We start from the raw sequence: 19,682 nt of genomic DNA, 5'->3' as shown, positions 1-19,682 counted from the left end.
CAGTGATTTTACTTTTAGTTTAGTATTGTGACTGTCATGTCATGTAGTAATAGTCGAAGTACTTCTAGTAGTAGTAGCAAGGGCACCTCTGTCTCAATGTTGGTGTGTTTGTAAAGCTGTTAATGTCATTAGTATTGCTAGAAAATAGTTTCAGCTGTTGGGAGGCCAATTTTATTTCAGTACCTGGAGTTAAGATGGTCCTGACAACCTCTGACCTCTGTAGAAGACGGATGACCTCCATCCAGGAGCTGCTGAACTATTTGATTAACATCCAGGATCCTTCCCATAAGGCTGTTCATTTCCTGGTCCAGACTCTCAAACCTACAACAAGGGGCATTGGTGCAGTGGATCAGTCAGAGCTTGTCACTCCTCAGCTATGTTAAAAAAACAAAAAAAAAAACAAAAAACAAACATAAATTGTTCACTCTCCTCTTCACCTGTGTGCCACCACCTCCACGTCCTCCAGTCTCTCGGGGATCTCCATCTTGTCCAGCCACTGCTCCTTCTCGTCGATCCACAGCTCGCAGGCATTGACCTCACTGAACATGCGGTAGACAGCGAGGGCGTCATGAAGCCACTGCTGTCTGAGCACCGCCACCTCTGCAACCTCGGTATACAGCTGCTCCACCTCTCCCATACGAACCTGCACCTCCTGTGGAGAGGAGAGGAGAGGAGTGAAGAAGTGCAAGGACAAAAAGGGTAAAAGATACATGATGCAGATGGACAAACAAAATACTTTATACCAAATAATTAAAAAAATCTTGACCCTGCTCCCTCTACCCACCTCCTGTTCACGGTACTGCAGAGGCAGCGCCACCATGTGTTTGTGCAGCGACACCACATGTAGACGATGTTTGTCAATGGCCTCGCTGACCCCTCTGTGTTTCTTGAGCAGTGATTGAGTAGAGTACTCGTCATGTCCAAAGTCTTCGCTGGAGACCAGGCGGTAAGCATCCTGCAGCCAGGCCACCAAGTCGTCTGTCTCCGTGGAGAACTGAAAAAAGTTGAGTGCCTCCTGCAGGTGGCCGAGACGCTGTGCTGCATGGTCCTCCAGTTGCTTCCATTCGCTCTTCACCTCCATGATTCGTTCCTGGATCCCCGCAGTGCCAAAGCTCTTCTCGCTCAGGATCTGCTTGCCTCGCTTCATGGTGTTCTGGAGCAGCGGGGAGAGAGGAGGGATAACAGTGTTACTCTAAATTATTTCACACTGGGTGCAGTAAAGTAGAACACTAACCAACATTTTAACTTTAATGTGCATTTTAAAGTAGAACTGTGATGTTTCTTTTATTTGAGGGAGATTGTGGAATGACGTATAGTCAATGACGTGGTCACGAAACTGGTTTGCAGTCAGTTAAAACCAAAACATTATAATGGTCCAAAAAGTATTTTGTAAGAATACTTTGAGGAGCATGGTACAATTACATAATATACAGTAAATTCACTGGATTTAATTTTGACACATTCATATTTTTGTTAAAGCGAACACCAGTTGTTTGGTAAATTTGCCTTCAAACAGTTTGAAGTCTGCACAGACATCACGAACAGACTACAAAAACCCACATACACACACACACACCTGTAGCAGCGACCGGTGAGCCAGCAGTTCTCCAGCCAGAGTCTTGTGTTTTTGGAGTAACCTCAGCACACTGCTAAGGTCCTTCCCATAACTCTGAGCTCCCAGGATGGAGCTCTTCTCCCTGATCCAGGCCTCCGACTCCTCGAGCTCCTAACAAGAGAACAAACAGACAAACTAGGTTACTTTTAAACAAAAACATATTAAAAAATAAATGTATAGGCTTTATAACCCTAACCTCACCTTTCTTCTTAGAGAGAAAAAAAAGAAAAATTAAATGAAAGTACAAAGAGAGATTAACTAATAATTGTTAAAAGAAAAAAGAAAAAAACATCTCAGAGATAAAAGATCTCTAATCCCAGTCTGTGTTTGACAGCCTCACAAAAGGCAGATGGAGAATTAGCCAAATGAATCAGTAATGTGATATAATTAGTGATTCAATAATGTGAACCAATGACTCTTTGGACAAAGAAATCCACTATTCTCCTTATACACTCACTACTTTCAAATTTAATTATAAAAGCTTATTCAACTTATTCATCAGCTGTGTTATTAGAGGTGACAAAGCTTTTTCAGGAGTTGCACAGATGGCTGCTGAACAAGATGAAATGACGCAAATAACAAAGCCCGAAAGAAAGATCTGTGATAAATGAAAAAAAAAAAAAAATGCTGTTGCAATTCTGATTGCTCCTGTTGTTCTTCAAAAGATTAGACAGAAAAGGACATTTTAATTTGTACAACATTTCTTTCACCAGGATTAATACCATTGTAGGAGAATTACCAATCTGATCCAAATTTTTAAACCTCTGTAAAACTCTGCTAAAGACCTGACAACGTTGTTGCAAAACCTTGGCCAGAATTAGAGATTGATAAAGGTATAATAAATGAATGAATCCACATTTAAACATGGGCCTGTCACGTTTGTTTAACAGATTGAGGTGCTGAATTAACAAAAAACCTAACAACCCTTGGTCTGTATATTTTTTAGAGGCATTTAAATGAAAAGTGATAGAAATAATTGTTTTAAGAATTAAAAATCAGAAGTTCAAAAACTGCTTACTCTCTCTTCTCCACACAGATGGCCAATCACTGTGTGAAGTGTGTGTAAATGTCAGATTGTCAGTTTCCTAAATTTAAAGAAATTGTCGTATGCAGCCCCCCCAATTCCGACATCAAAAAGGTGTGAAAGGAGCAGGTTTCCGCAGCTTTTTGAAGCATTCAACAAGAACTTCAGGTGGAGGACAATGGCCCCTTGGCTGGCTAGGAATATTTAACACAACCTGTTGGACCATCCTACCTGAAAAAAGGCCCACAGTTGTCTCGACTCCTCAAGCTCAGCATGCCTTTTAGCTGCCAGTTGTTTCAGCTCCTCCAGACAGGAAGAGACGTGGTTGACACGGTTACAGATCACCTGTGGGTCACATGGTTGGTAACCTGGGAGGCAACAAAATGAGATTCAGGACCATGAAAGAAAGAAGACATAATAGGTACAGCACTTCATTCACTACAGTACAGCGTGTACTGAGCAGATCACCCTAATGATATCAAGTTCCAAAGATCAATTTTCCTGTTGTGTCAGGATCAAACAGTGTACATCTTCGCTTGACTAAATGAAATCAATACTGAATCCTTGTTTCCTGGTTTAATTTAGTCAGTCTATGACAGATTACAAGCACTGGGGAAAAGAAAACAATCGTTGCCTCTTCTTTACAATCCAAATGACTTTTCTGAAGACCATATAATGCAAACCAAAGCAACAGAAGTCCAATGACCAACTCTCAGACACAGTCTCAACAGAAAGTGAACATTATAAGCTTTACAAAGGCTAAGTTTTAATATTGTAAAGGTGTTTTCCTACACACCCTGAATCTCTTATCATTGCATAACAATTAAATCTTAAATTGTTTTTCTAAGCGTTCTGATTCATGGTCTTGGGGTTTAAAAAACAGATGATTTTCATATTCATTAGTATTCAGCATCCATTCAGCAATGGATATTTAAGGCAATGTTACAAAATGTAAATCTCAGTGTACTATGCTAATTTGCTTTCAACTGAGATCATTCCTTAAACAATGCAACCTTGAAACTTTGTTAGGACTTTTGATATCATAAAAAGCCACGGACAGATAAAAAAAGAAATACTTTAACAATGATATACAAAGAACAAAAGCTAAGTGTGTGTGTGTGTACCCTCTATCGTGGTGAATTTGAGTGCAGATGTGTTGAGTGTCTCGACCCTCTCAGCCTGCACAGCAATGTCAGCTTCCTGCAGGCTGTGTTTCTGCAGCAGGTCGTCCACCTCCAGAAGATGCTTCCCAAAGTCCTTCGACAGCAGCTGGACCTGAGAGGAACAAAGGGATGGAGGGGGAGGAAGACAACAGCGATATCTTTTTATTTACTAATTTCATTTCTACTATATTCTTCTACTCTCTCTTCATTTGTTTTTATAGATCAAAAATCATGGACACATTCTTCTACTCGGTTTCTTTCTTCTTTGACTCTCTAGTTTTCTGGATCTTCTCTTTTCATTTTCACTCTTAAGTACATGCATATTTTACATTTTCTCCATGTTTCTGCATCACCACTGTTTCTTACATCTCTAACTACTGATTATACAGGTGGGGTGTCTCTCTCATTCTCTCTCCCTCACACACCCTTCATTACCTGTGTGTCCTCCATCCAGTCGATCATGTAGACCATGTCCTGAAAAGTCTTCTGCAGGGCCAGGTTCTTCTCCAGGCGAGTCCTCCTCCCTGCCACCAGCTCCTTCAGCAGACCCCATTGCCCCAGGATGTTCTCCTTACGTGCTAAGATACGCCGGATGTCATAGTATCCTTCCGCCTCCATCTCGGATGCAAGTTCCACCACCACTCCAATTCGCTCCTCATACGAGGCTATGTCCGCCTCGATGGCCTCATGTTTCTTCATTGCTGCCTCGACTGCTGGTAGGTCATAGCCAAAATTGTCCTAAAGGCGAAGACAAGGAAATAAAGAAAGAAAAGATGGACGGTGTGCAGCCAAGGAAAGAGTGGGGAGGAGACAAAGAATATGCTAAAGAGGACTGGACTAAATTTAACACTGAAATTATGATGGTCAAAGAAAAACTTTATTACACACACACACACACACACACACACACACACACACACACACACACACACACACACACACACACACACACACACACACACACACACACACACACACACACACACACACACACAGATTCTACAGCCTGTCAATTCATCTAAACGATACTTTCTGTTGCAGACCTACTGATGCAGTGTAAGTTACTGTATATCTTGTACAGCTTTTAATTATATGACTATGCAGTTTGACTAATGGTGATCACATTGTTTAACTGATACTGTTTCAAAAATGATCTGGTACATATTATTGGGTTTCTCATCATCTGCAATATTTGATTCCATACTCGTGTAAAGGCTTGACTTAATCATTTTAGTTCACATAAAACAGTTAGCATTAAACATTAAATAGGATTTCTAATTTAAGGGGAACATGAACTGCTCATTTAAAGCAAAATGGAATTTAGCAATACATCTTCCCTTCCAAGAAGTCAAAAGACGAACACTCTCTTATTCATTGCTTTAACGTCAGTGGAAGAAACACATTCATATCGCCGTTGCATTAGATTAGATGAGTAGAAGTACAAAGAAAACATTCAAACAATGAAACATAATTTTAGACAGAGGAGTATTAGTCCAATCCTGCCCCACCCAACCCCTCCCGAGATCCCTACCTGTGATACAAGTCTCTGGTTTTCATTGAGCCAGGCTTGTCTCATGGTTGTTTTGTGGTCAAAGCGCTGAGCCAGCAATTCCAGCTTCTCCTGACGAATCAGCTCCTTGCGCAGCGCCACGCCTCTCTCATGCTCCGCCTTCTCCAGCCTCTCCCAGGCCTGGAAAGAAAATGACAAAAAAAAAAAAAAAAAAGTTTATTAGAGGTAATGTAATGAAAAAATAGAAATAATAGAAAATATAACTGGAAAACTGTCAGGGGTTAATGTAAGATGAAAACTCTGGAAACTAAGGTTGACTAGAGGGTTTTCCCTCCCCTGTTAAAGAGTGACAGTGACCTTTTAATTTATCAGAAACTTGAAAAGTGAAATACTGTATATAAAATAAAAAGCCCCACAGCTGTTGGATGTATGACCTTGTTGATGTCTGAGATGAGCTTCCCATCATGAGGCACATAGGGTTTCTGGTTGTTGGCTCTGAGTTTGCTTTGGATGGTGAAGAGAAGGACCTCGAGATTCCCCTTCTCCTGAAACCTGAGTGAGAAACAAAAAAAAGATTAGTTAGGGATACTGTTCCACATTATGACCTCTTCTCTTTCAATAGACCCCTCCTGTGTAGGACACATTGAAAGTACTTACAACTTTGTTCAAAGAAAAACTCAAAAAACACTGAGGTCAAAGGAAACACTCAAGCTGCAGCTTGGCAGCTGCTTGTTGACAAGGAGGCCTGAGGACTCTGGGTAAAGGGCGATTTCTCTGCTCACTCTGCAAACCTGCTGTCCAGTATCACGGCCATTCATCACTCTTGGCACTTCTACTGTACAAACACCTGGGTTTTTATTACTGCTTCAGAGCAATATGGTGAAAACTTCTGAACAAGCGCAGAACCCCGTAATAAATAAAAAAAAATACCTTAAATATAAAATACATTTAGGACCTTGAATTATGAAAGGTGTTAATATGTGATGCAAATGTGTCAGTTTTCTGGAAAAAATGAATTTATTCAGAGAAACATGCCATCTATGGCTGGAAGTAAGGATTATTTTCATTACTGAGTAATCTGATGATTATTTTCAGAATTCATTTTTTCATCTATAAATTCTCAAAAAATATTGAAAAGTTACCTTTATAATTTCCCAGAGTCCAAGGTGATGTCTGCAAATGTCTTGGTTTGTCCAAATAACACCCCAAAACCTTAAGATATTCTACTATCTATTATTATATGTGATAAAGAAAAACAGCAAATCTTCACAATGGAGAGACTGGAACCTGAGAATTGTGGACATTTTGGAAATTCTGAAAAATGACTGATTAATAGATAATCAAAAATAGTTATTGATTAATCTGCTGATTTCCTTGTTCAACTAACTGCTTCAACTCTAATGTCATCATTATCAGGAGAAATTCATACAGTAAATTTTGATGGTTTTCATGTTTCAGATCCAGTTGAAAAAGTACACAGTACTCTATGGGTTTAGCAAGTTGTATGATCCTTAGACATGAAACCTTCCAAAATCCCACTGAATAAAGTAAAATAGTCATCCAGCTGTTTTCTGGAAATCATGAAAAGGTGTTCAGTTTGGAGACAATATCACCATGCTACTGGCAGCACATCTCAAAATGAACTGTAGTCCCATTAAACACTGAGGTGCTGTATGCTGTATGTATGTACTGTACAGTGTCTCTGCATTTGTAGAATCAGCATCACAGTGTGTGTATACGTGTGGCTATGTGTGCTTGTTGGCTGCTAGTCTTGAACAGAAACACCTAACTGTTCCAGAGCGAGTCAACTGGACATTAACCCAGAGTGTAAGGGCCAAGGCCAATGTCAAAAAACATACACCGGAATTCAGAGAAAAAAAATTAAAATTCGTAGTAAATGATCTGGATCTGCCCAAAATTGTAATGGGTTCTTCCCTGGCCCATGCCCCATCCCTCCACCAAGTTTGGTGCAAATTGGTTCAGTACTTTTTGCATTATCCTGCTGAAAAACGAATCAACAAACAGTCACTGGTGAAAACGTAACCTCTGTGGCGGATATTCTATCATAGTTTGTGCACATAATGTATGTGTCTCTGTGTTTGTGTGTGTTTGCGCGTGCGTGTGCGTCTGTGGGTATCATCTGAGCTGCCACTGTGCTTCCCAGTGCCTGTGGGGTCATGAGTGTAGTACTGGGCGGTTCGTAACGCTGATCCTGATGATGTTGGACAAAAAGCTTAAGGCTCTGTGGCTCTGTGTTTGAATGTGTTTCATGCCTGAAACTTATTGTTTCAGGACTACCTAACATTATGAAATGCAATATTAAAGCAGCAAAATAGACATGAAGTACCTGTATTTAGCCACAATCGGTCAGAGTAGAACAGATCACCAAGTTGAAAGTAGTATTTACAAGCAGTATGTTAATGAAATATATGGTCTTCAGAATGGGGTATGCATGAAATCATCATATGCATGTGAGTGGGCATACTTATGTTTGTGTGTGTTAGGAATTAAATGACACAAAAAAGGCATTAAAATATAAAAATGCCATTTTAAAAATTTACAAAACACACTTGATTGGCTTCTCTATGGTGCAGTAGGTTGTGAAGGCCTGTAGCTGCTGCTGAACTCCAGTCAGTGAGTTGGCGAACTTCTGGTTGCTGATGACCGCGATGGTCTTTTCGATCCACTCCAGCAGGTCTGACGCCAGAGCCTCGTAGCGGTTGATGATTTTCTCTGCCTCAATACAGTTGTCTAGTACCTGAGAGAAACAGACAGAAGATGGTTGGGAGAAGATTCGAAGGGGAACAATGGGATACAGAGTTGAGAAAAAGCAGAGAGTGGAAGACAGGAAGATACAATGACACACAGAGAAATTTTGGATGTTTTTACATTTCTCTGAAGCCCTGCACATTTTGATGAATCATTACTGGATATGAAGGTTCTATATGTATATCTGCAGATGAGCGTATTTATTACCTTGCCAACCCTCTTGCCCTCCACAATAAGAGCCTTCATCTTGGAGAAGTAGTGGTAATAGGAGACCACATAGGTGATGATGGACTTCTCATCTGGGTTCTCTGTGTTCACATCTGTACAGGAGGGGGGTGATGGAAGCAGAGCAAGAGGAGTTAATATCTGCTAACATTCAGGTTGAGCCACAAGGTAAATATTTATCTAGGTGAGAAAAGGAAAAAAAAAAAAAAAAAAAAATCACTTTTATGTCACTATTCTGGATATTTCTGTATGTAATGTGGTTTAACTGCCATTAACTCAAAACCAGTTCAACTTTCTCACCCTCAGGGTCCAGAAGTTTGGTGAGGCCCAGGTGCTGCTCAGCAATGTTGAAGGCTTGCTGGAGGTTATGGGTTGCATTGGACCGCGTTAGCTTGTGGAACTCTATCAGGTCAGGTCTGGAGGGTACAAGATGATGAAACGGAATTTGTCATTTTTGCATGGCTCTAAATCCTAAAACTGAATTTAAGTCAAACCTGTTTCACATCTTCCCACTTTATCTTTGCCTGTTCATCTAAATGCATGTGTAAGCTTCCTTTTTCTTTTTGTTTCAGCTGTTTTTGGTCATGTTTTTTTTTTTTTTAAATCATTTACATCTTAACATCTTAATTACATCTGAAATTACTGGAAAACTGAAAACTTCTTGTGTAATTAAAAAACCCCAAAACACAAAGACACTGCAAACTTTGCCAATATTTTCTATCTGCTGCTGTCATCACATGATAGCTATGTTAAAAATACTACTGACCTGTGTCTGTGTATGAGGGCATTGAAGGCAAGTCCATCTCTCCAGCAGGTGGTGAAGTTCTGGATGTTCACCTCAGGGTATCTAGACGATGGAGAGATCATTGGTAGCTTTAAATGTAAACCAAGGAGAACCAACATCTTACACTATCACACCAACTTAATACATTACATAAATGATCATGAAATACACTGTTGCAGCTAACAGTTTCCTGTATTTTTATTTCACTGCTCACCCTGCGGTCTTCATCTGGCACCAGAGCAGCAGGGCATCCTTGGCAGAACGAGTTTCTCTGTTGTCCTCTGTCTCTATTTTGATCACCTGGATCTGAACAAGAACACAGCAAAGCTACAGTTCAGCGTAATTTTGGAGAGACAATATGGTACAGACCCTTTTCTTTTTAGAAACATACATTCATATTTTAGGAATTAACTGTCTCTCACTGGACACTGGTTCTGCTAGTTTGTTGTTTAGCAAACAGAATCACTTCCTATTAAATGTATGGTACATATTGACTGTCTACCATTATATTTTAGCATCGGAATTTGTAGTGTGAAACTTATGCAGTATATGTTGCCTTCAGTAGTTCCCACAATGGAGGGAAAAAAGTAGTGTCCATGCACACTACTTTCTGCTAACAAGCCCAGAATGCAATGCCTTGCATCCTATATTGGTGCAACACTGTACCTTTCAGTGATTGTTTAGTGTCTGGAATCTCAAGTTACCTCTCAGTACCCGGTAAACTACTAAGAGTAATTTCGGACACAGCCTGAGTGACAGAGGCTGTCTGGCTAACATTTTTAAGCTAGTCAGCAAAGTAAGCTTAATTATTAGCTACCTGTAGTCATGCTCCCAGCCCGAGTCAGATGATTTGTATTTATTACATAGCTATAGATTATAAGCAGTGATTAGATCAGTGATTAAAAGTTCACAGTAACCATGTGATAAAGTTTAGCAATGTCACCAATTTCAGTCCTGCCCATAAAGGCTCTGATTGGCTTAGTTGTTTCAACAACTGGGTAGACAGTCAGTTCACAAGAGCAAAATCGGCCCTGTGTAGATCACTTGAAAGAAAGAAAAAAAAAAAGATCTGGATGGTGACTGAGAGGTCGAAGCCAGTCTAGAGCAAAGGTCAGAGTCCTGAACCCTAATATACACACACAGTGAGAGAGAATCAACAGTAAAAACAGACAAGCGCAATAAGAGCTGAGGATTTCGGTGCAAAGAACTGCAGAGCCATTACAATGCTAGATGATGACAGGTGACAGTGACAGCTATTCAACCAATCACATCACAGTGACATGATCCAAGGTAATTGGGGACCTCACAGCCCCGAATCAGCTGCTACCCATGTCATTAGGCACAACATTGCGCACATGCGCACACACACATGCGCACACACGCACACGCACACACACACACACACACACACACACACAGAGCAGCAGAGACATCATAATTTCTACAAAAACAATGCATCAACTGCTGTTAAGATCTGAATATGGAAAAAAGCCTAATTAATTCAAGCATAGACATTTATTAATTGCACTAAATATTTATTTTTATAGTAAAACTAATTTTATTATTTCTTATCAGTGAAAATGACCCAAATCTAATACAATAAATGATAAATGATGTATTACTTTCATTGTTTAACATTTAAAAATACCAAATATTAGCTGGTCACAGCTTTAGAGATTAGAAGAACTGCTTTCTTTGCACTTTTTCATACCCATATAAATCAAATACTTGAGAGAAAGGAGGCAGTTTCTCAGGCACCTCTATGGGCTGGTAACTTGTGAGTAATTAGTATTTGTCATTATTTTTGACATACAGATGGATTGAATGATTAATCAATAAATCCAACAAATAATCGATGGGTTATCATTGCAATCTACCAGTAAATGTTAGATCATAATGATTAACTGTGCTAGTGGGAGAAAACCAAGGGAAGACACTCGGACACTTTTTTTTAACACGGAAAAGTTGTTCTAATTAGGAAATATGACTATGATCCACAATTCACCATTAGTTCCATGATTTTTCTGTTTTGATGTCAGTGTGTCTCCCTACAGTGTTCATGCTTCCCTGCAACAAACTAAAGAAGGGTAAGAAAAGACAACATTGTGATGCTTAAGACAATGTTTCATATAAAGCCCAAAGGGACTATATAAAACATTAGGAACATTTCCCTGATATTAAATACACACAATCTACATCTTAACCATGTCAAGAGTGCGAAAGCTACATCAATGCTACATCTCGATTCAGACTCATTGTACATAGCAAGCAGTGTTAGGTAAGCACGCACACACACACACACACACACACACACACACACACACACACACACACACACATGGACACATGGACACACAGCCAACCATATGCACACCTATAATTGAAGTCAATGCAAATAATAGCAGCCTGTTATTAATTGTGTATCGTTCTGTAAATACATTAGGATTTCCTCTTCCTTTGCCTATCAATACTCTCTCGTCTTTCCTCTCTCTCCCTCCCTTTTTATCTGTCTCTCTCCCTCTTTCTGCCTGTATGCAGTTACTGCGGTGGTTTGGTCCTTCCTGCTGACTGAGCAAAGCAAACTCTCTTTCACCACAGAGGAAGGGAGGAAAGGGGAAAAGAGGTGGGGATGAGGAGAGACAAAGTACAAGAGGGAAAGATAACTTGAAGCCACTCCGACAAAATAAACCTCTACCAACCTGCTGACGTGACTCTTAGCACTTAACTCTTCAATTACATTAAGTTATTGACCCTATAAACATGCCTTTGGATTTGGAATCAAACCCCAGACTCTGTTAGTATCATAGTTATGGTTAAAAAAAACAGTTGTGTAATGGCTAAAATCCCAGGCCTGGGTCACTTGCAAACTATGAAATGAACTGTTTCTTGGCTTAAAGCTTATCAGTACAAAAAAAAAATATACTGAGTACCTTCAAAATGTAATTGTTCCAAGAGCAGCCAGGTCTCATATCATGTAATCTGAGAGCATGAATTAAGCACATTGTCTTAAGTGGAAATAATATGTGACTGAACGTGAATACAAATACAGTATGTTTTGAATGCTTTACATACTAGGTAACATTGCTAGTTACATAACCAGAATAAATCTTATTCATTCAAATTTGATGTGAATTTCTTTGTTTTATATACAGCTTGGTTTTTGCTATTATTTATTTTATTCATAGTCATTTACTGGCTTTGCTTTCTACATGGTCCCTTGATATTGTGTGTATTTCGTTTTTATCTCAGTATTGTCCTCTTACCTCAATTGGCTTTTTGTCAGGTTTTCAGTCTAAATAAGCTTTTTAAATGCTTAAATAATGGTAAATACAGCAGGTGTTAGGAAAAGTTGACATTATAATGAACAGTAGGAATGGCAGTAGCCTAAATTATTATAAAAGACAACTTGTGAACAAGACAAGTGATAAGGATAACAGGAAAGAGTGTGGTACACTGTGTGTAATCCAAAGAAACTGATTTTTATTTTAACCTTATTTTAACCCATTTTTATTATCAGAAACTTGACCGATCACACATGACTAATGTTGAACACTGACTGAATGTCACAGTCAGGCCCCACCATCCTTTCCCTCGGTCCTCGCTTCTTTCAGTATTACTCTCTCTTTCACACGAGCACACACACACACCACACACACCCCCACACACCCACACACCTGAATATCTGTCTCCTGCACTGCGCTCCTTTCTCAGCATATGCAAAGCTGGGTAGGCCATCGACTGTTGGCTCCGGGGAGCAGGAGAGCTGGACGAGCCAAGGCTAACGACGGGCAAAGCTAGCAGGCAGCTAACAGTACTGTAGCCTAAACTATACAGTTACAGCTGTTCAGGTATACTCAAAACACATCAATGTTGTGGAGCATTTTTTTGAGAAATGAATAATCTAAACTAGGTTTTTTTTTCTACACAGCCTACTGAACTAATTACATAGTAACGTCATTCATATTAAACACTGAAACTTGACTTTAACTTACTTTGATACAATACTAGTTCCTTTAGTTTGCAAGGACAAAAAAAAAAAATACATAAGTCTATGCATGGTGTGATTTTATGATTAAATTACATGTCAATAATGTCCATCACGAACTAGGTTTCAACAGTGAACACCACACCACAAATTCACTCTTTTCAACGTTTACACTGAAATTATGAGACCAGTCAGAAATATCGCAGGCACACATCATTCTCCTTGCCTCACTAGCCCGGCTTTCAGAGGGTCACTTGACATACTACGAGCTAATTCTGATAGCAGTGCTGTTAAATGTGCTTTCTGGTAGGTAGCCAGCCCAAGCATGACAATACTGAGCCCCAAGAGACAGCTACTCTAGGCAACTGTGCACCGTGAATGTTACAGAAGGGTCTGAATAATGCCAAACAAGCATTTCGTGCCGAGGCCACACTGCAGCACTGAAGCGCAATAAAGAGGAGTCCTGGGCTTTTGCTGTACTTACGTGGCAGGAACTGATCCTGTATCACTGCTGCTAAAGCCTGGAAACCTGTGCACATGTATGAGCGTGTGTGTATATGTGTGTGAGTTTGTGTGATAGTAGGTGTACGTCAGTATGTGAGTACATAGGTAGGAGTGTGACTAGATAGATAGATAGACAGATAGGTAGATAGACTGAGAGAGTGTATATGTGGGGGAGCAAGTGCAGTGTGGGTGAGCGTGTGTAAGTGTGTCCTTGTCGAAGAGCAGACTGGAAGGCGACTGCTACCTCTAGGCCGCTGAGCCCTGAGTGACATTCAGGCTTTATCCACCAAGCACTGCTGTTGCCGTCGCACACTGATGATGCTGCAGCTGTGACAACCTCCCAAAAAAAGCCACCGCTGATTATAGCATCCCGGCGCTTTAGTAAGTAGCTTGAAATGCCTATGTGATGCTGCTAATATCAGAAAGCTACCAGGCTGGAGGATATAATCCTTTTCATGAAATCGAACTCCCTTTTTTGATACTATCTATCAGGGTGTGATTTGTGAAAAAAAGTGTATGTGTTTGTGTGTGTTTGTGTGTGTGTGTGTGTGTGTGTGTGTGTGTGTGTGTGTGTGTGTGTGTGTGTGTGTGTGTGTGTGTGTGTGTGTGTGTGTGTGTGTTTTATGCATGAGTACGGGCCCTGACAGTGAAAGCCAATTTCTGATTTTATTGTTGTTTGCACTATAGACTGTTCTCACTTTGCAGCACTTTACGTAGATATATTTCAAAAATATATTTCATTTTATATGGTCTGCTGGTGAAGTAGCATTAATCACTAAATCAATTTTGTCCCCAAAGAGGGGTAAAACCTCTCCACCATCTTCACCAGGCAAACTCCCTCAGTTATTATTTATGGAAAAAAATTTTCAGCAATGTCCATTCAATGGATTTACATTCTGTAAATATTCTCTCTATATTGTAGTTTTTTCTCTGTTGTATGTTTTTTTTTTTGTTAGTGGTGGAGTCCATCATTCTGATGCTGGACTCACATGAAATATTGCGGCATGTAATCCAGTTTTCATGCTCCTAGTGACAGCTGCTTTAAGTTACTGCTAATGCAGACCAAATTTCCCACTGCTGCTACTTTACATTAAAAATGTTCAAATGGCGAAACATGGCTTTTATTGTGAAGCAGTCACGAGAAACACAATGTAATGGTCCACAAAGTTAGCACTGACTGCAATCCTTCATCAAAAATGCATCTGCAAAACTAAACAAGACACGGTCATTTTTCCTGGCATTTTTCCTCAGCGAATAATAATCTTCAATATTGCAGGGATTAACATGGCAACAATGAGCACTCATAGTGAGCTGCCAGATAAAGAGCTGCTAGATAAAGAGCTGCAGGCAACAGGCTATATCATCAAATTATGTTGATACTGAAACTGAAAACTGATTACAATAGTTATGTATCACATTTCCGAAACACAGAAAACCGAAATGATTTTTTGCTCACTGCCAAAGGAAAGCTATGAGGTCAAGATTTTTAACCCTTAGCCATGACTTCACCTGATTTAACACTCCAAGAGACATCTCCCAAACCTAGCCACTACATTACCTAGGTGTACCTAGGTGTTTTATATGTCTTCATGTTTACCTGGAAGCGTAGAATGATGGTCCAGATAAGGCCCAGGGTGAGGCGGTGGTTTCCATCCACAATGTCATGGGAACCAACATTTTCCAGGTGAACCCTCTGTTCTTTAAGGAACTGCAGGGCTTTGTCAACGTTTTCCAGACAGTGGATCCGCATACGACCCCTAGTAGGCCTCGGCTGGGGGAAGACAGAGGGATGAATTACTACTTTTGATACCAAAGCGCTTTTTAAAGTACTACATGCAGCATCATGTAAAATTAGCATTAGCTTACGTGTAACAGACATTAATATAATTACCATTAACAAAGATAATTTTTAAAAAACATATGCAGCCATCAGGTTGGATTTTACTTTAAAAAGGAAGAGTAAAAACAGGATTTGAGTTAAAGCTTTGAGAATTGTGGGACATTTTTGGTTTAGTGACAGGTAATTTCTTACATTTATTCTCCTCAGTGAAGTACAGGAGAAAACAAATCATAAGAAGTATATCAGAACATCCAATTCCACTTTGCATACTACTTTAATAAACTGTGCTCCACAGAACTGATTTTTTCAGAAAATCGGTTGGTGATGGTTTATGCCTGCTACAGTTCAAGTAACTGAAAAATACCTGAAACTAACAAAAGATTACAAAGTAACTGTAACATACAAACCTTTCCGTGAAGCAGTGGCTAATGTTTTAGTATTAGCAAAAATGAACAACTAGCTGGCTAGTGAGTAGCTTTACGCATGTTTAATTTTACAGTTATTTACTGATGTTCAGGAAGGCAGCATATAGCACCTTTAACACTACAGCACACTAACTTCATGTTCAATGAAGGACCAATTACGAGAGACTACAAAATTGATGCAAGGCCCATTATGATTTGGCATTATGTATTTGTGTTTTCCCACCAGCAGCTCTCCGCTGAGGACCTCTAGCAGTCTGGTGAGCATGTATCCATCTCTCAGGTCGTTGTAGAGGTCAGATATGCGACAGGACACTCTGGCCAGATGAGAGTTAACCCACTTGGTAAAAGTCTTCTTCTGCACCGCATCTCGTTCATCTGAGAAAAATACAAGATCATCAACTTTACATCCGAGGGAAGGGGACGGGGAAGAACAATCTGGTTCCTGATAAAAACCATTGCTTTCTCTCATCGCTTTCTCTCAAATGAGACAGTATATTTCTATATACAATATTAAATCAAATATGCTAAACAGCAGCACCTAGCAATAGCATTTAATCAAATTGTGCTCACAGCTTTGTCTTGTGAGGTTACCTGATGAGACTTTTTAATATATGAGATCTGTCTTCTGTGTTTTCTGGGAGGAGGATTTTATTACCAATTTAGCACTGCTTTACCACTAAAACCATATTAAAACTAGTATTAGTGGGTTTGTGGGGTCAAATCAAGAATAAAGACTCAATACCACGCCCTTGGTATATTAATATACCTACTGTTGCAGGTGTGTTTGTAGTGTGTATGCCTGTATGGATGTGACTACACATTTGTGCTGATCTGCGTTTGACCTCTGACCTGCCAGGGCCTTGATGCGGGAGCACTCGAACAGCTTGGAGCTGGTACACTCTGTCTCCCAGAACCCAGAGCTGATTGGTCGGTTGTTGTTGTTGAGCTGGCGCTGGGCTTCCGCATTGTCCAGGTCTGGGGAGGCATTGGCCATCGCGCCCGACGCCCTAAAATACACACACAATTGCAGGTCACACATACATTCACAGTCACAGAAACACAGGTATAGATGTGTGTGTAGCAACATGTGGGCACTCATTAGACTAATAATAACAGTCAACATTCGACTTTTGTTAAAATTCTGTGTCTGCCTTAAAAATAAAGTCTGTCTGATTACAAACATGCAGAAATTCAGTTGTTGTCGATTTTAAAAATATGCTGATTATACGGCAAACAAACTGACATGTATCTGAACATGAAGGTACATTAGATTATGGCCAAATATCCAGTAACATTTTATAATTGTGATCATCAGTATAAGTAATGATGCTCATTTTCAATGGAGAGTTTTGGTTAAAATGGTTAAAATGCTGTTTTAGAAGCTTTACACATTCACGTGTACAGACAGCATACTCACATGCACATACGTGTAAAGGCATGTACACTTTTACTGCGCACACACACACACACACACACACACACACACACACACACACACACACGCACACATACACACACAGGAGAGCGAGAAAGGTGGTGAGGAGGACAGGTGCTATTGCTGTGTTCTAGTCCTGTGTAACCTTCAAACACATCACCACAGGTGACTTCAGAATTAAACTCTTACTGAGTTCACACACTTCATCACACACCTTTAAACCCCTATTTAATATTTATTTCATATATATCATTCAGACAGGGAAGAATATGTGCAAACCGTCGCACAACATTCCCAATTTAACTGAGAATCAAAATGTACAAATAGTATGACTCAAAGCAAAAAAACTACCCAGGGGTCCATAAGTAACAGTTTCCCGTTCATGAATGATGCAGCACCTGTCCTTGGCAGCAGAGCATTTCACAACAGAGAAGCTTAAAATAACATCTCTCTGATGATTCAAAGGATGGTGGGAGACAGAGTAAAAATTATTGGGCTCTCTCATCTCTTGTGCCTCTTCCAGTGACAGCTGTAAACCCATGATAAAAATAACTTCACCAAGAATTCACACAGTACAATGTGAGAGGTAAGAAAGGGAAATGTTCAAAACATCAAAATTACGACGAAAAGACTTAGAATTGGTTCAATTGTCTGATATTCATCAGTTTCAGTGGCATTCGTTTGAATAGCTCATAGAGCTGTTTGAAATCAACAGCAGATTTCCATTAAAACTCAACGAAAACTAAAATAAAATCTTAACAGAAATGATGGATTCACCCGGCGTAAACATTATACTTCAAACACCGCATGCTTCTGTTTCAGGTTTCCATTACAAAATCAGCAGACTGGGTGAAAATTTAAACTCCTGGTTCTCTTGTGCAGGAAAAGCCTGGCAGCTATCAAATATGAACTTTGTCAGTTTCTCACTGTCGGGCAGCTAGTTTACTGATATTTCTAGGACCACAGCTAAAAGGGATGTAGCTCCGGTACAGTATGTCTGTTTTAGCATTTTACATGCTGTTCCTTTTATTCTATTGACCCCGTTTAAAGAAATCCATGTATCTTTCTTTTGTTTAGACATCATGTGTCATGTGGAGTGTAGTTAGCTCCCAAAGTTTATAAATTAAAGTGATGGATGCTTCTGACTAAAAGGCAGTGGACAGAGCGAAGCATTCAGCCATATTTAAGCATGGAGTGGTTTGAGAAGTTAGACATTGAGAATCATCTCTTATCTGAATCCTGATGAATACAACACTGTCATATTAGTTTTTACCTGGTTCTCTGTCTTTCTTTGTGTTACGCATGTGATGGACGGATGGAAAACACATGCAATGATTTCTCCCAGTAAAGAGCAGATGTGCCCAGAGGACATGAAATATGCCATTTACTGCTCTTCTCCAAAGCTGTTTACATTGGGGGAATACATGCTTGCATGCATGATTGGCCCCCGTGGGAACAAAAACCTTATCCTTACTAAGCTTTTTTACATGTAGGCCTAAGATAAAAACTGATGATTTAGAAATGTGACTAGGGGAACACCATGCAACTTCTTATTTATTTGTTTAACCCTGATTTTTTCTGTGACTCAGAAAAGATCAAGAGTGAAACATTTTACATTGTTTAGACCAGTGATGGCCCATGATTTTGTTGAGGACCACTTTTTTGACCAATGGGCACTTTCTTCTTTGGCTCTGGTGTCGTATATTATATTTTAACACTAGAAAGCCAATTAAAGTTGGTGATGGCAGGTTTGAAGCTTGAAAAAGCACTGACTAGAATCTGTCACACCCTCCGCGGCTTCTCCTCCTCCCAGTTTATTTACAAACCACTGCAGCTGAATTTAAAAAAAAAAATTTTTTTTAGATACAATAGTATTTCCTCCCTCCGTCAGATGTTTGCTGGGATTCTCTTAAAGCAATAAAAAAAAAAAAAAAATTGGCATTTCTAGTGTTCACCTCGCCCTGCACCCATTGAAGCCTGTCCTTGAAATGCCCCGTAAAATAACGCAGAGCACGAATGAAAAATGTTCTTCCTTCTTTCCCTCTCAACCCCCCTCAGCTCACTCCCTTCCCCCATCTCTCCCCAATCCACACACAGACACACACACTCACACACACACAAACACACACACACACACAATTACTGGATGGATAACAATCAAACATGTTAATAAGACAAATGCACTGGTGCACAATTTACAAAACAAACAAGATTTAATGTGAAATTGATGAAACTGTGCGCAGCATCTTGTGTGGTTATATTGCAGGTTTGCATTCATTAAAACTGGATCAAAGGATTTTCATGATCATGAGTTTGTGACTGATCAATTAATTAGGATTTCAATTAAAAGATTAAAAGTGTGATCGAAGGTTTAAGGGTTTCTATTTCATTTTCTGCTTCAAC

The 19,682-nt window shown here is 39.7% G+C and overlaps 1 protein-coding gene across 1 annotated transcript in view; it reads right to left on the bottom strand.

The window, feature by feature from the left end:
• Positions 1–16,838, bottom strand: part of LOC120792235 (spectrin beta chain, non-erythrocytic 4-like) — a 70,500-nt gene extending 53,662 nt beyond the window's left edge. The window contains exons 1-17 of the mRNA XM_040131308.1: positions 16,694–16,838; positions 16,068–16,219; positions 15,177–15,350; positions 9,305–9,396; positions 9,073–9,153; positions 8,607–8,722; positions 8,289–8,401; positions 7,883–8,070; positions 5,747–5,864; positions 5,334–5,492; positions 4,238–4,540; positions 3,764–3,914; positions 2,871–3,007; positions 1,577–1,726; positions 785–1,153; positions 438–652; positions 184–321 (exon numbers count right to left, since the gene is read on the bottom strand). Of these exons, the coding sequence (XP_039987242.1) occupies positions 184–321; positions 438–652; positions 785–1,153; positions 1,577–1,726; positions 2,871–3,007; positions 3,764–3,914; positions 4,238–4,540; positions 5,334–5,492; positions 5,747–5,864; positions 7,883–8,070; positions 8,289–8,401; positions 8,607–8,722; positions 9,073–9,153; positions 9,305–9,396; positions 15,177–15,350; positions 16,068–16,219; positions 16,694–16,838 (2,801 nt within the window). The remainder of the gene's footprint in view (positions 1–183; positions 322–437; positions 653–784; positions 1,154–1,576; positions 1,727–2,870; positions 3,008–3,763; positions 3,915–4,237; positions 4,541–5,333; positions 5,493–5,746; positions 5,865–7,882; positions 8,071–8,288; positions 8,402–8,606; positions 8,723–9,072; positions 9,154–9,304; positions 9,397–15,176; positions 15,351–16,067; positions 16,220–16,693) is intronic.
• Positions 16,839–19,682: the final 2,844 nt, after the last annotated feature.

This window comes from Xiphias gladius, chromosome 7 (genome assembly GCF_016859285.1).
Source record: "Xiphias gladius isolate SHS-SW01 ecotype Sanya breed wild chromosome 7, ASM1685928v1, whole genome shotgun sequence".
Classification (NCBI taxonomy): domain Eukaryota; kingdom Metazoa; phylum Chordata; class Actinopteri; order Istiophoriformes; family Xiphiidae; genus Xiphias; species Xiphias gladius.
The sequence above is the reverse complement of the archived record's forward strand: the minus strand, read 5'-3'. Positions and strand labels throughout refer to the sequence as shown.